This window comes from Rhineura floridana, chromosome 9, assembly GCF_030035675.1.
Source record: "Rhineura floridana isolate rRhiFlo1 chromosome 9, rRhiFlo1.hap2, whole genome shotgun sequence".
NCBI classification, from domain to species: domain Eukaryota; kingdom Metazoa; phylum Chordata; class Lepidosauria; order Squamata; family Rhineuridae; genus Rhineura; species Rhineura floridana.
Window position 1 is genome coordinate 40,362,960 of NC_084488.1, and position 15,774 is coordinate 40,378,733.

At 42.3% G+C, this 15,774-nt stretch overlaps 1 protein-coding gene across 9 annotated transcripts in view; it reads right to left on the reverse strand.

Moving 5' to 3' along the window:
• Window positions 1–15,774, reverse strand: part of SNX25 (sorting nexin 25) — a 138,386-nt gene that overhangs the window by 96,015 nt on the left and 26,597 nt on the right. For all 9 annotated transcript variants that reach the window (XR_009757721.1, XR_009757724.1, XR_009757722.1 and 6 more), the window contains exons 5-6: window positions 11,872–12,058; window positions 3,973–4,043 (exon numbers count right to left, since the gene is read on the reverse strand). Coding sequence is in view for 4 of the 9 variants with exons in the window: in XM_061582897.1 (XP_061438881.1) it covers window positions 3,973–4,043; window positions 11,872–12,058 (258 nt within the window). In the remaining 5 variants the exon portion in view is untranslated. The remainder of the gene's footprint in view (window positions 1–3,972; window positions 4,044–11,871; window positions 12,059–15,774) is intronic.

A 15,774-nucleotide genomic window follows, 5' to 3' on the forward strand; every position in this document is an offset into this window, starting at 1 on the left:
GGAGTACACGCCTTGTAGCCATTCGGATGGAGGAACAGGCTCTATGGCGGCTATCTCTAGTAGATGTCATAGGGCGTCCTGCATGACCTTTTTGCGTGCCCTGGAGACGGGAGAGATGCAAAATTTGTCCGGTGGTGTCCGCCAAAATTCTATATTGTAGCCCTGGGTGAAGAGAAGTCTGACCCAGGAGATGTTTGTCAAGTTTAGCCAGATGCTGGAGAAGAAGGAGAGTCTGCCTCCAACGGGGATGGAGTCAGAACTGCCTGCGCTGACGGGTTCCTCTGCCATATGCCTGCCTGCTCTGGTATTGGCCCCTGTATTGTGAGCGTTGTCTGGGCCAGGGTGCCTTGGAGGGACGGAAATTTGTAGGCCTGGTATCCCGTCCTCGTCCACCAGGTCATCCTCTCCGAAACGGTTGGAAGGAACGGTAAGAGGTAAACCGTTGCACGGGTCTGCGGTCGTCTCTTTTGACCGTAGCTAGTGCAGGTTTACGATTGTCCTTGGGGTCGACAAGGACTGCTTTGAGTGCGTCCTCGCCGAAGAGCATAGATCCCGAGTATGGAGCTAAGGATAAGCTGGTTCTGGCAGTCGAATCGGCATCCCAATGTTGGAGCCATAGGGTACGACGAGCTACAATTTCGGCCGCAAGGGCGCGTGCTCCGTGATGGGAAGCGTCTAACGTGGCGTCTGCCACAAAGGCAGCAGCCTTGTGTATCTTGAGGATACATTTCCTTAGTTTGGCGGGATCCGGGTTGGGGTCGTCAAGGAGATCCTCTAACCACATCATGGAAGCCTGTGAGAAGATAGAGGCGGTAGAAGAGGCCCGGATGGAGTGAGCGGAAGCCTCATGGATCTTACGGAAGACGAAGTCAAGCCTCCTCTCATAGGGGTCCTTGAACAGTGATTCGCCTTCCTTTGGGAGGAGAGACCGGGATACAAGATTGGAAATAGGTTGGTCCACCCCCGGTACGTTCAGAAAGGAGATGAATTCCGGGTCAAGGGTATAGAGCTTGTTGGCTAAGGATGAGGAACGACGTGGACGAAGGGGACGGGGCCATTCTTCTCTGGTCAGTTTTTTAATGGGGTCTGGTATGGGAATGAAGTGCTGCACTGATCTGGGGGACTTGAGAACTCTGGCACCCTTGACAGGAGGGACAACCGGTTGTACAAGTTCTGGTTGAATGCCAAGAGTGTCCATGACTCTACGTGACAGATGAGAGAAATCCGCCGGGTCAAATAGGCGATAGGAGATCTCCTCCTCCTGGTCAGATTCCCCACTCCATTCATCCAGGTCAGTCTGAAAAACGTTCATGTAGTCATCAGTCTGAGATTGCTCTACGTCCAGTCTACCCCTGACCACCTCATATGGGTTAGGAGAGGGTAGCGGAGCATCAGTATTGTCACCAGGGTGTCTCACAGAGCTGGGCTGCCGCGAGGTTCCGGGCTGAGAAGACAAATGTAGAGAAGGCTGGGGTTGGGATAGGCACCCCAGCAGCTCTCGTAGTTGTTGCAGGAAGACAGGGGTCAACTGTATCCCTGGGAGAGTGGAAGACGGTAGCGCCTGTTCCTGAAGAGGAATTTGAGGCTGCCCAGGCGGAGTTTGAGGAGCTTGACTGGGGAATCCTTCAAACTCTTCCTCTGATGACTGAGAAGGAGACTGGAAAAGTGCAGGAACGGCTGCATGGCGAGGTTTCTCCGGAAGCGAGGGTGATACGTAGCGTGCCTTCTTGGGTGCCCGGCGACCAGACAGGTGTTTAGTCTTTGCTTTTGCCTTGGCGTGTTTATGTTTAGCTGGCTGGCGTGGTGATGGACGGCCTGCTTCAGGGGATATTGTCACCTCAGGGTTCAAATCCGCCATGTCAATCTCTGAATGAATGCCCACAATGGGGAAGGAGCGGTAACAGAGCTAAGGTAGAAATAGTATAGGACAGACTAGAGACAGTATGACAGGAGTAAGTACGCCCAGCACGAGGAAAATAACGACTCAGGTAAGGTTGGCGCCAAGCTAAGTACATGCACACAATGGGGAAGGTGCAAGACCGCTAGTTACACTGCCAACTTGGCCATGAGCTAAGTACACGCACACAATGGGGAAGGTGCGAGACCACTAGTTACACTGCCAGAAAAGATAAGCCTTATTTAGCAATCGCAGTGTGGCCAGGGCTAGATACACGCACTCAATGGGGAAGGTGCGGTACCGCCAAGGTGCACAGACTAATAATGCACCGCCGAAGGTGGAGCATAAGTCAATTGGATGTGCACCTACAAATATACACACACACAATGGGGAAGGTGTGGTATAACGGGGCTACTGGAGGTGCACCTACAAATATACACACACACAATGGGGAAGGTGTGGTATAACAGGGCTACTTGATGTATCTGAAGGAAATACTGATTAGGTGAATATAAGTTTGTTAACAGGAGACTACACAAGTCCCACAACAGGGCTACTTGATGTGTCTGAGGGAAATACTGATTAGGTGAATATATTAGGTGAGTATATGTTTGTTAACAGGAGACTACACAATTCCCACAAGTGAGAAAAGTATTAGAAAAGAAAAAAGCGGCAAAACACGAAACAAAATGGCAGCCGCGATATCGGAGCCTCTCACTAAGGCCCTAGAAGGGTTTGAAAACGGCCGGGAGCCAGCTGGAAGGATATGCCACCGAAGGGTGCCAAAAAACAGGCGAGAGAGGCGATATCAGTAAGCCTAATTAAGCCCAAGCCGGGCTGAATGAACAGCCGGGCTGAGGGGCCTCTGTAAAAGAATTGAATAAATAAGTAACAATGGCGGCCATGATATTGGGGTTGGCGGGAAAACGGGAGCGCTACAAGAGGCTTCAGTAATCCCTGAGGGAGGAAACGGGCGGGGTGTCTACGAGGGAGCTACCGCCACAAGCTTCCCTATGTAGAGGCTGAATTACAGACGGAAATAAGGAGGGGGGAGACCGCAGCCGCGGAGCCCCCGCTAGACGATAAAACAGCAACCGCTGCTGTTGGAACCTCAGAAGACTGAATTACAAACAGAAAAAATGAGGGAGGGAACCGCAGCCGCGGAGCCCCCGCAAAAAAAGAGAGAGCAGCAGCCGCTGCTGTTGGAGGCTCAGAAGGTTGAATAACAAATGGAAAAAAGGGAGGGGGGGACCGCAGCTGCGGAGCCCCCGCTAAACGGGAAAGCAGCAGCCGCTGCTGGTGGAGCCTCAGAAGGCTGAATAACAAACGGAAAAAAGGGGGGGGCCGCAGCCGCGGAGCCCCCGCTAAACGGGAAAGCAGCAGCTGCTGCTGGTGGAGCCTCAGGGGAAACCCCGAAGAAATAAAGAGGTAAAGCGATAAGGAGAAGAGTTGAAAATAAAGACTTAGCTACGCTCTGTCTAAATTCCGATCTGCCTCGGACGGAGGCAAGAATGAAGACTGGAGTGGGAGGGGCTCGAGCTCCAGGTTTTAACTCTAGTGCATTCTTGCCTTCGGACGCTAGATGGCAGTACTACCCAATCTGATGGCAGGCTACCTGTGGAAAAACTCTAACCCCTCATTCAGACCACTAAGGGTCAGCATTTTAGTTCCAAAATCCAAGCTATTTCTCTCCTTAATAAAACTTGGTTTTTGTTCACATTTATTTTTTCTAACACCCAAAATTTAAAGTCAACAAAGGAATAATGACATCTTGTAAAATGCTCCACCAAGGGAGCCCCAGATCCACAGAGTGGCCAAAACACGTTGGGCTTTTGTCATAATATATATATATTTTCAAGCATTTTGGGTTCCCCCCCTTTTTTCCCCCCTTTTCTTTCTTTTTGCTTTTGGATGCTTGCCACCTTTTGCTGTTGCAACTAGAAATGAACCTACTAAATTATTTCTCTTTTAAAAAGCAAGATGACTGCATTTTCAGGATCTATGCACAAATGGCCATATAAAAAATAATTATGGGTTTTCTAGTTGTAAACAGTTCCTGAAATGATACAACTTACCTTTTTGCCTTTTCAGTTGTGGAAAGCTGCTGATAGTAGTTGCTTGAACTATTTCCACTAAAATCTGATACCTAGTTATAAAGAGAAGGGGAAAAAATGAGATATTTTTGGCTCAGTGGCTAATAGCTCTACACCTATAAGCAACAGTGAAAGCAAGGACTTTTGAGCAGTGGAAGGGTTGAGCAGAGGTTTTTATTTTATGCAATATCGGGTTAGGACATTCTGCACTTGGTCTAATATTTACATAAACTAGAATCCCTGCTTCTGCAACTTAATATGAGTGCAGATAATCTCAACAGTTACAACTCTCAGGGCTTCAAGACCATAGTATCACTTTTCAAAATATTTTAGTTGTTCTACCCTTATTAAAGTTACCTTTCCTATCCTGGATCATCGTAGGCACCTTCCTCCCCCCCCCAAAAAAAAACTGTCTTCTCTTGCTAAACTACATACACTCAGTTGTATCTAACAAAGGTGTCCAGTTAGCGTGTGGACTTCCACTTGTGCAATGGAATTTCCCCTCCCTTTTCTCATGTGCCTCCTGCACATGCACTCAAAACTGCTCCAGAGGACATATTGGAGTGGGGAGCAGGAGAAGTTTTGTTGTGCAAGTGGAAGTTCTTTATTGGATACAATCCAGTGCTTCTTTAGAAACCATCAATAACTCTGGGTATCCATGCCTGACAACTGTCTTGCTCTTGCAAGTGATACTAAGAAGCATCCACCATCTTCAACTCTACCTGCATAGAGTACTCCCTACTAGTCAGGGACTGACAGCTGATAATATTATTTTATTTGGTTTTCCTTTTTTAATTAATGTGCCTAGCTTTTCTCCTCAAACTGGACTCAAGGTAGGTTGCATAATCTTATTTATTTATTTATTTATTTATTTATACCCTGCCCTTTCTTCCAGCAAGCATGGAGGACCCGATCTGCCCAGCAGGCCAAATCCTTCTCTCCCCTATCTGCCATGGGCCAAATTTGACAGGTAGGCATGGCCGTCCATATGTCAATCACCTGACATAACAAAGCCACTAAATAATGACTGTTGGAACTTCAAAGAGCCCTGTGAAGTGCTTTGAAGCAACACTCTGAAGTGGTGCTGAATCGTCTTTACCACCTTGGCCACCGGTCACGCCAATCCAAGTAAGATTGCTTATTGACTCTCTTAGAGCCGGTAAAGCCCCCGGTTAGGATTTTTTACCCCCCGAAAATTTTAAGCAGTTTCCGGACTGGTGGGCTCCTATTCTTGCCAAGCTTTTTACGCAGATTAACGACTCGGGCATTGTTCCCGATGGCTGGCGACAAAGTATACTTGTACCGATTTCCAAAAAAGGGGATAGGCAGGATCCTGGTAATTACCGCCCAATTAGCTTTTTAAATGTAGCGGCGAAGCTATATAGTAAGTATCTTCTAAATAAGCTGGAAGACTGGGAAACTGAAAACCAATTCATTTTCCCAGAACAAGCGGGATTTAGAAAGAGTCTTTGTCCTATTGATCATTGTCTGACTCTTTATTATTTGGCCAAACAAAGTATTCTTGGGCCAACAAAACATCTATATGTTGCATTTGTGGATTTGACAGCTGCCTTCGATTCAACAGACCGGAATCTTTTGTGGACCAAAATGGCCAATCTTAATATCGATAGCCGCCTTTTATTTTTGTTAAAGACACTGTACACCAATACATCGACACGTGTGAGGGTGGGTACCTTAGGTGCATTATCAGACCCCATAGTGGTAGATAAAGGTGTAAAGCAAGGCTGCCTCTTGGCTCCTTTGCTTTTTAATATCTACTTGAATAATATTGTCTCTGAACTATCGGGTTCTGAATTCCCCCCCCAATAGGGAGCAGAAAAGTTTCAGTGTTGCTATACGCTGATGATATGATCCTTTTGTCTATTGTTCCTATTGGCCTACAGAGAATTCTGCAGAAACTCCAGGATTTTTGTTCCAAGGACAAGTTGCAGGTTAACTACAAGAAGCCAAAAGTAATGGTATTTGGCAAAAGACACGTCAAGCTCAAATGGTCAATAGCCGATCACCACCTAGAACAATGCCGAGTTTTTAAATATTTGGGAATATACTTTACAGACACTTTCCTGGAAAAAACACATTGAAATAACTAAAGTACTTGCGGTTAAAACATCAGGGGCTATTTTAAAATTTTACCGCACAACGGGTGGTAATCTAGTTGATCCCGCTTTAAAATTTTTCCAGAGTAAGGTTATTTCCCAGATCTTGTATGGTGCAGCAGTATGGGGTTGGGATGAATCTTCCATCTTAAGCCTAGATTCTATCCAAAATAATTTTTTGAGAAGGCTCTTGGCGTTACCCTCTGGTACCCCTGCAGCGATGCTCCGAGCAGAAACGGGATTTCCCACGCTGAGAGCTCGCATTCATAACATTCTTCTTAATTTTCGGAGATCGCTAAAAGAAACCCCGGCTAAAGTACTACTTAATCTCTGTTTTGACCAAGCTCTAGGTGTTAAGTTATGGAGTTTAAGAGCTGATCATTTACTCCAAATATACCACATACTACCCCAAGACTCCTCTCTTTTAGCTAATAAAGTGAAGTTACGCAACACCATCTATCGGTATAGCTATTATATAGATGGTTTGTCTTTGATTAACTCCAGAGTTTCCTGTTGGTATTGGACTTTTAAATTTGATCATGCCAGAGCTGCATATCTGACTCTTTCCATCCCTGTAATACTTAGACAGGCATTTACAGCTCTTCGATTTTATTCAATGCCAAATGCAATTAGAGAGGGGCGTTTCACTGGGACTCCATGGGCTCAGAGATTCTGTGGCGGACGGGAGGTCAAGGACCTTCCCCACTACTTGCTGCTCTGTCCTATTTATTCGAACCCTCGGGTTAAATATCTGATGGGACTGTTAGCAGGACGGGATCTGATTTCTGATCGCGAAAAAATATGCTATTTGATGGCCGATGTAAATGCTGATGTTACCCATAGAGTGTCTTTATATGCTTTGGCAGCTCAGAAATTACGTGCACAGTACACGTTGAATTAGTATGTCGATTCTAATTTTGTTTTACCCAGTGATGGTATAAGCCCTTGATTTGATAAATTTTGTACGCTTCACTGAGCTGTTTGCTCATTTTATAATGATTTTACTAATGATTGTATTAATGGGTTATGACTAAAATGCCCTGTGATAACTCTGTTAAATGCCGTTTTAGTATTGGTTTTAACCATTTTAATGTGGGCTGTGCTGTATTTGCGATGGCCTACGGCTCTGCAATAAAGTTTATTTGGAGTTTGAAGTGGTGGCTGCTACCCACTGGCACTAGTAGGGCGGATGACAGGGAGACTAATATTAGCTGGAGCCAGAGCGAACGACAGGTGGAGCCAATTAAGACTAGTTTTGTCCCTATCCTCTTTCCTGTTGAGTTCTACAAGGGCATCACTGAAAATAAGGAGGAGGCACTCCTGGACTGGTTGTAAACAAGAATGGAAGCAGTTGAAGTCCAGTTGAGGGCAGCCCGAAGTTTGTGGGGCAATGTCCCATCTGCCCTAAAGGACCAGCCTCTGCTTAGCTGCTGCTCAGCAGGCTTGAAATGATGACTTCAGGAATTGAGTTCCCCACAGGCAACTTGGCCAGACAGCCAATCCAGGCACCTCTCTATCTGCCCCACAGCCACTGAGGCTGTTGGTGCGCTGGGGGGCAGCAACCGCAGAGCAGGATAGTTGATAAGGAGCTACCCCAATCTGTCCTGAGTATTCCTGCATAGCTTGCCCATGCCACCTCACTCTCCCACCTTGATTGCTCGCTCATCTTATGCCTGCTAGTCTGCCATCCTTGCTTGCCTCATGCCCACTGCATGCCTCCCCCCACAGAATGCTGCCATCATGCTTCATGACAGTGTGGCAGCTTACAAAAATATTATATTTATTGTTGTTCTTATGTACCTTCAGTCAATTAAGACTTATGGTGACCCTATGAATCAGTGACCTCCAAGAGCATCTGTCATGAACCACCCTGTTCAGATCTTGTAAGTTCAGGTGTGTGGCTTCCTTTATGGAATCAATCCATCTCTTGTTTGGTCTTCTTTTTCTATTCCTTTGTTTTCCCCAGCACTATTGTCTTTTCTAGTGAATCATGTCTTCTCATTATGTGTCCAAAATATGATAACCTCAGTTTCATCGTTTTAGCTTCTAGTGACAGCTCTGGTTTAATTTGTTCTAACACCCAATTATTTGTCTTTTTCACAGTCCATGGAATGCGCAAAGCTCTCCTCCAACACCACATTTCAAATGAGTTGATTTTTCTCTTATCCACTTTTTTCACTGTCCAACTTTAGCTGTGGTCCTGCTTTTGCGATTCCTCTTTAACTTTCATCAGTATTCACTTCAAATCATTACTGGTTTCTGCTAAGAGTATGGTATTGTCTGCATGTCTTAAATTATTAATATTTCTCCCTCCAATTTTCACACCTACTTCATCTTCATCCAATGCCGCTTTCCATATGGCATGTTCAGCATATAGATTAAACAAGTAGGGTCATAAAATACACCCTTGTCTCACACCCTTTCCAATGGGGAACCACTCGGTTTCTCCATATTCTGTCCTTACAGTAGCCTCTTGTCCAGAATACAGTATAGGTTGCGCATTAGGACAATCAGATGCTGTAGCACCCCCATTTCTTTTAAAGCATTCCATAGTTTTTCATGATCTACACAATCAAAGGCTTTGCTGTAATCTATAAAACACAGGGTGATTTCCTTCTGAACTTCCTTGGTTCGTTCCATTATCCAACGTATGTTTGCAACATGATCTCTGGTAACTCTTCCCTTCCTAAATCCAGCTTGGACATCTGGCATTTCTCGTTCCATATATGGTAAGAGCCTTTGTTGTAGAACCTTGAGCATTACTTTACTTGCATGAGATATTAAGGCAATAGTTTGATAATTACTGCATTCCCTGGGATCCCCTTTCTTTGGAATTGGGATGTATATGGAAAGCTTCCAGTCTGTGGGCCACTGTTTAGTTTTCCATATTTGTTGACAATTTTTTGTCAAAATTTGGACAGATTCTACCTCAGTAACTTGTAGCAACTCTATTGGCATGCCATCTGTTCCTGGTGATTTGTTTCTTCCAAGTATTTTAACAGCAGCTTTCACTTCACATTCTAACATTTCTGGTTCTTTATCATACGGTTCCTCCGTGAATGAATCTGTCATCCTTGCATCTCTTTTATAGAGTTCTTCCGTGTATTGCTTCCATCTTCCTTTTATTTCATCTCTGTTAGTCAGTGTGTTCCCCTATTGATTATTCAGCATCCCTACCATTGGTTTAAATTTCCCTTTCATTTCTCTAATCTTTGGGAATAGGGCACTTGTTCTACCCTTTTTGTTGCCCTCTTCCATTTCTAAACAATCACCATTTGCTTTGTTGTTCTTCTTTAGCTTTACTCTGATTTTCAATATGACCAGTTCATGATTTGTACAGTTTGCTCCTGGTCTTGTTTTTGCAGAAAGTATGGAACTTCTCCCTCTTCTGCTACCAATTATATAATCAATTTGATTCCTATATTGACCATTAGCTGATGTCCACGTGTACAGTCGTCTTTTTGGTTGCTCAAAAAACGTATTTGCGAGAAACAAATTATTGGCTTCACAGAATTCGATAAGTCTTTCACCTGCTTCATTTCTATGTCCTAGCCCCATTTCCCCACAATTCCTAGTTCCTCTCTGTTCCCTACTTTAGCATTTCAGTCCCCCATGATTATCAGCACATCTTGCTTTGGTGTGTGATCAATTTCTTCCTGTACTTCTGCATAAAATCTCTCCAATTCCTCTTCTTCTGCATTTGCCATTATATGTATAGAAATGGGCTTCCTTGAGCTTGCCAAAATTAGAAGATTCAGACCAACTATCAATGACTAAAGCAATATGTTAAAAACAATATGATATTGCTGTTCTAAAGATTGTAAATGTAGAAATTGTAAGGGCATGAGGAGATTTCTCTCTAATTTTCTGGAATAGTATGAATTAATGTACTGAATTGTACATTTCTGCTAAAAAATAAAATATATAAAATATTAAAATGCTGCTCCAAATGTGTGCATCTTTGTAACATTACAGAAAACAATTTCCAGAGACCTAAGGATTTCTATTTAAAAGTACAATGGCATAAGTTTTCTCCGGAACAGCAGATTTCATTTCAATTGAAGAAAATAGCATTAGTGCTATTCAACTCTCTTTCAATTTAGATCTTTAAAAAATGTTAAAAGATATTTGGTGCTAAACAACCCCGCATTACTAGCAAAATCTGGAAAAAACAATGAAGTCGCTGAGTAACAAAATAATTTAATTCAATTATCTAGCACATAATTTCTTTCTTATCTTCAGTTCTGTCGCATTTATCCAGCACCTTGTGTTCCATTTCAACACATTAGCATGAAGATTTTTCAGGAGCATTTCAAATAGGAGGTACTAGTTCTACAAAGCTACTCTCCAGTTGCTTTTCCCTGGTCAAACATATAGTACATTTCCAGGGATAAGGAATTCTATACTGTTTGTACTGAATCAACACATAACAAGGTTCCACAGTCTACAGATGACAACCTGATGAACCTATCCAAGTATTATACACAAACTGCAACTGAATTGCCTGACCAAATATATATTGTTAACAGAATGTAAGGAAAAAAATAAAACTATCTTTGAACTGGGACATTGATGCTAACAATGCATATAAGAAGACACAAGTGTCTGGAGGAACTAGGGTTTACACCTGGAAGTGAGGCCTAACCGAGTAAGCTACCCTGGACTTTGTATGTGCAGAAAGAAGTGAGGCCATGCAATCTCATCCCTCTGGTTAGGAGAAGTATAAGGCCTCCAGGTGGCTAGGCCTGGTATAAAACCTATGGCCTATTCCTGCGAGTGCAATAAAGCAAAACCTTCTGCCTTCAGCTCTAGTTTGCAAAGACCCTTGGCTGGAGAAAACACACTTCAGATCTGGGTCTAGGACTCCATTCAGACATGGGATTTATTGTGTTAGTTTTATTGATCATAATGGTAATGTTTCTGTCCCAATTGTTAACCTTCCTTTCACACTGCAGTACCTGCTGCATTATAGAAGTATGGCTTTTTGACCGATATACTGCCATGTCGTGCTAAATTTCATTCACAGCAGTGGGCGTGGTATGACACAACAATGAACATCACTGAACATGTCGCCCCTTTCCACACATTCACAATTCTATCCCCCATAATTCCCCCATGAAAACTACAAGAACTGTATGTCATTAAAAAAATGGAAATGGACTGCCTTCAAGTTGATTCCGACTTATGGCGACCCTATGAATATGGTTTTCATGGTAAGAGATATTCAGAGGGGGTTTACCATTGCCTTCCTCTTGAGGCTGAGAGGCAGTGACTGGCCCAAGGTCACCCAGTGAGCTTCATGGCTATGTGGGGATTCGAACCCTGGTCTCCCAGGTGGTAGTCCAACACCTTAACCATTACACCACACTGGCTGTTGTATGCTGGTATACCACCCCAGGTTTTGCCAATTTACTCCCGCAATTTTCTGTGTTAATGGGATTACAAATAGATTTTTATGAAGCAATTAACACGGAAATAAGCACTAAACTTCCACTAGATTTCCTGAAGTGGCTTATATGACATGTGAAAGATCAAGTAAGATGCAGAAATGCATTTCTTTATCTGATAATGTCAGAAAACATAATAAACTGCTGTCTGAATGCAGCCATAAACACCCCTGGCACCATCCTGGCCCCAATAACATGCATGCCATAAATACTGGAATGTATGTGTTCTCTCTCAAGATACTTGACTTTGCCCCCAACTCAATGAATGCCAATGCATGTATTTTGTGTTGAGTGTCCTATAAACAAACACAGAGTACCTTAGTTGTGTGAGGAACTCAACATCAGAGTTGCTGTTAATAAGCTTGATGAACTCTTCATAAGAAGGAGCATATGTGTAGGCTCTCTTGTGATGTTCATTCACCTGTTCTCTGTACTCCATCTGAACAAGCAACATTTGGTTGATATAGTTGGGATCGCTCAGCAGTTCTACCATTGGTTTCAGTACTGAAATTTTAAAACAACAACATGACATACATGCAAAGCTGTAGACATCTCAAGAGAAAAATGTCCATTTTGTACTAAATAAGATTAGCCCAACTTTTTGTATATAAATGAACAATTTCTAAATATTGATTTAAATTTATTTTAAAGATTCTTACAGTCCAATCTTACTTACTTGGATACAAATCCTACCGTCCAATAGGAACAGTGTTCCCAAGAATGTGCATCGGATTGCAGCCTTAAGAGCTTTCCTAAAAATAGCTGAAGGTGACACACAACTTTAGAAGTTTATAACAACAGGAGTTTGGAAATCCAGTCTGTTAAAATATTGCATGCTTGTTAAGCATTTCCTACAACACTGAAAAAAATAGAGGTGCAAGTTTTAAATCAGTAGGTCAATCCATTAAAGTTGTAGCTGACCAATTGGTAAGGGCAAATTTTGGATCATTAGGGCTACAAGTTAAGACCATACTTGTTTGCTTTTTTATGACTCTTTTGGCTTGGTGCTTATCAGGGAAGGGCCATTGCTTAGTGATAGATCACATGCTTTGCATGCAAAAGCTTCCTTGGCATCCTCAGGTTTGGCTGGAAAAATGTCTGACAATACTGAGAGAGATCAGCCAATGGTCTGACTCTGAATAAGGCAGCTTACTTTATTCCTATGAATAACACTGCCTCTTTTTCTAACAATTAATGGTGGTTTTTATTTATTGTTATAAATCACAAACACTGTTCATTATTTCAAAGCAGCAGCTATACTGAGGTTTCAGTAACATGCAGATGTAATCAATCTGTTAAAAGGTAAATATGATTAATAACTAAGCATTCTTTCATTAGCTGACAGCCCTACTTAAAATGAAAGTTTATGCCATTAGGAATGAACCAAATATATATTAAGTCAATGTTGAAATCTTAGTAATGAATTTCTCTATCTGCAAAGGAAGTTATTGTTCACTTGTAACCAGAAAGGATATCTGGCTAAATCTGCTTCTTTATTGACCACATTAAACTGTAGGAGAAAAAGGCCAATGAAACCCTGGAGACTAACAGGTTTATTATGGCACAAGCTTTTATTATTACATTTTACATTTATATCCCACCTTTCCTCCAAGGAGCTCAAGGTGGCTTACAAACATGGTTCTCCCCTTCCCAATTTTATCCTCACAACATCCCTGTGAGGTAGGTTAGGCTAAGAGACAGTGACTGGCCCAAGGTCACTCAGTGAGCGTCATGGCAGAGTGGGGATTTGAACTCTGGTCTCCCAGGTCCCAGTCCAACACTCTTAACCAGTACAACACTGGCTCTCTTTTGTATGCAATAGCCATTCCACACACCTGATAAATCAGGCTAACTTCAGTCTAAGAGCACACCTGTTCTCTTTTTCATGAATGACTTCTCTCTGGTACACTCCAAGATAATTTCCAGCTTGTTCAATGACCCAACTCTGTAGACCTAAAGAGAGTTTTCCTAGGTACCAGTTTCACAGTACTACTGTTACAGACCTCTAAAAACCTATCAGAACAAACAAGATGCAGTAAACTCAGTTCATAGCTATGCTTTTTTGTGTTCTGGATTCCTTATATCAAAAAACAAAGACAGTTGACCGTTTAGCATAGGCTGTCATGACATTTAATTTTAAATTAATTAGTTAATTTAACATCCAACCTCTCTTCCAATAAGTTCAAGGTTTCATAAATATATGCCCCAAACCCCCATTTTAATCTCAAAATAACCCTATGAGGTTGGCTAGGCTGAGAGAGAGCATAACTGGCCCAAGTAAGCTTCATGGCTGAATAGGGATCTGAACCTGGGTCTTCCTACTCATAGTCTAAAACTCTACCCACTATATATGTCTTTTTATTTTACGAACTTTCAAATACTGGGTGTTCATGTAAATTGTTTATTATTTAAAACAAATACTGTACTTTTTTTACTATATTCCTGACTTCAGACTATGGCTGTGTTGGACATCATGCTATGCTCTAGTTTTAAGGACCAGAATGAGCTGCAGCAAGCCTCAGGCTCATGCATGCACACCATTGTTGGAAGCTTTAGCTTTCAACCTTAATTAACTGCAGTTCAGAGTGACATCTGAACCCTAAACTGTGCTAAATATTAATTATGGTTTACTTAAACAACCCAGCTTCATAGCTCATAGTTTGGAGTTGGCTTGTTACAAACAAACCATAGATAAGATTAACCATAGCATGTCAGTTTGGATGACACTACAAGCTGTGGTTAATCTTGACTGGAAGCAAAACTTTTCAAATGCTTAATAGTGCATTACTGCTCAATAGCATACTGTGTTTTTATATTGAGAGTTGCTTTGGGTGGGTTATGCCTCAAAAGGCAGTACATAAGTCATATTTATAAATAAATATATTTTCTCTCTAGCTGGTAGAATAAAGTAGTTTGGAACTGAAGTATCATGAGAGTGTACCTAGTATTGGATATTTGGGAGTATTACTGTGTAGTAGGGGGAATGCTAAGAGTCTTTTGAGGGAACACTAGCTGCTACCAATTTCAATGCTTAGTTAAGCACAAATCAGCCTTACTACAATTTTTAAGTAGAATCATAGAATTGAGGGGGAGGGGGGGCTGGTACGCTAACTAGTTGAATCTCTTGCTCATTGCAGGAAATCCATAGCTAGAGAATCCCCAACAGATGGCTCAGTTTGAATATATCCACTAAGGGAGAGCTCAACATCCCCCTAGGTCAGGTGTAGCCAACCTAATGCCTATCAGAGGTTTTGAACTACAATTTCCATCATCCCCAGCCAGAATGGCCAACTATTAAGGATGATAGTTGTAGTCCAACAACATTTGGAAGGCACCATATTGGTAATCCCTACTTTAGATAATTGGCGTTACTGTTGAACTCTTATCTCCAAGAGCTTTATCTTAGTATTCTAATGAAATCTAGCTCCTATAACTTAAGATCTAGTCTTGCCCTCTTTAGCAGTAGAGAATAGGTCTTTGCCCTCTTCTATGTGACAGCATAAATTATGCAGTCGAGTTTCCCATTTAGGAAAATCACAGGGGTCAGCACACCCAGAGTAGAATGGATGAGCCTCACCGTGGGAAAACCACCTTCATGATCATGGTATAGGAAGAGTGTTACCATGTCCTCTCTCAATCTTCTCTTCTTCAGACCAATAATACATGGGTAGCTAAAGAATGTGGTCCTCTGCTGATACCAATATACACAGACTTTGGAAGTGTTTAAAATGAAGATGTTACCTATACTGTCTTTTCTATGGAGAAGTTGTACACAAATATGGAATCATGGCACATATTGCATAGCCACCACAAAAAGAAAATACATGCATAACTGGATTTTCTAACAAAATTTAATAAACAATAGATGGATGTCATCACGCTTCAACAAATTGCAAATTTTGCTTTCTAGAAATAAAGTAGCATCAGAGTACACCACAGTGGCCATCTTTGTCTATATAACAGGTACATAATATGTATACAGACAACTGTTTTTCTTTATTGTTCTGGATTGTCCTTCATGGTGATTATTACAATTATTGCTCAATAAGAAAAGTCTGTATACATATTATCTTGCTTTGCAAGTAATGCTAAGTCAAATCATAGCCAAGCATGAATGTATGGGTGCTCTCAGTAAATATGAGCACTTCACTCTTCCCCTAGTCTTCCTACTGCCATGCTACCCAGAGCTAAGACATGGTCTGGCTTAATACTATGTCCAA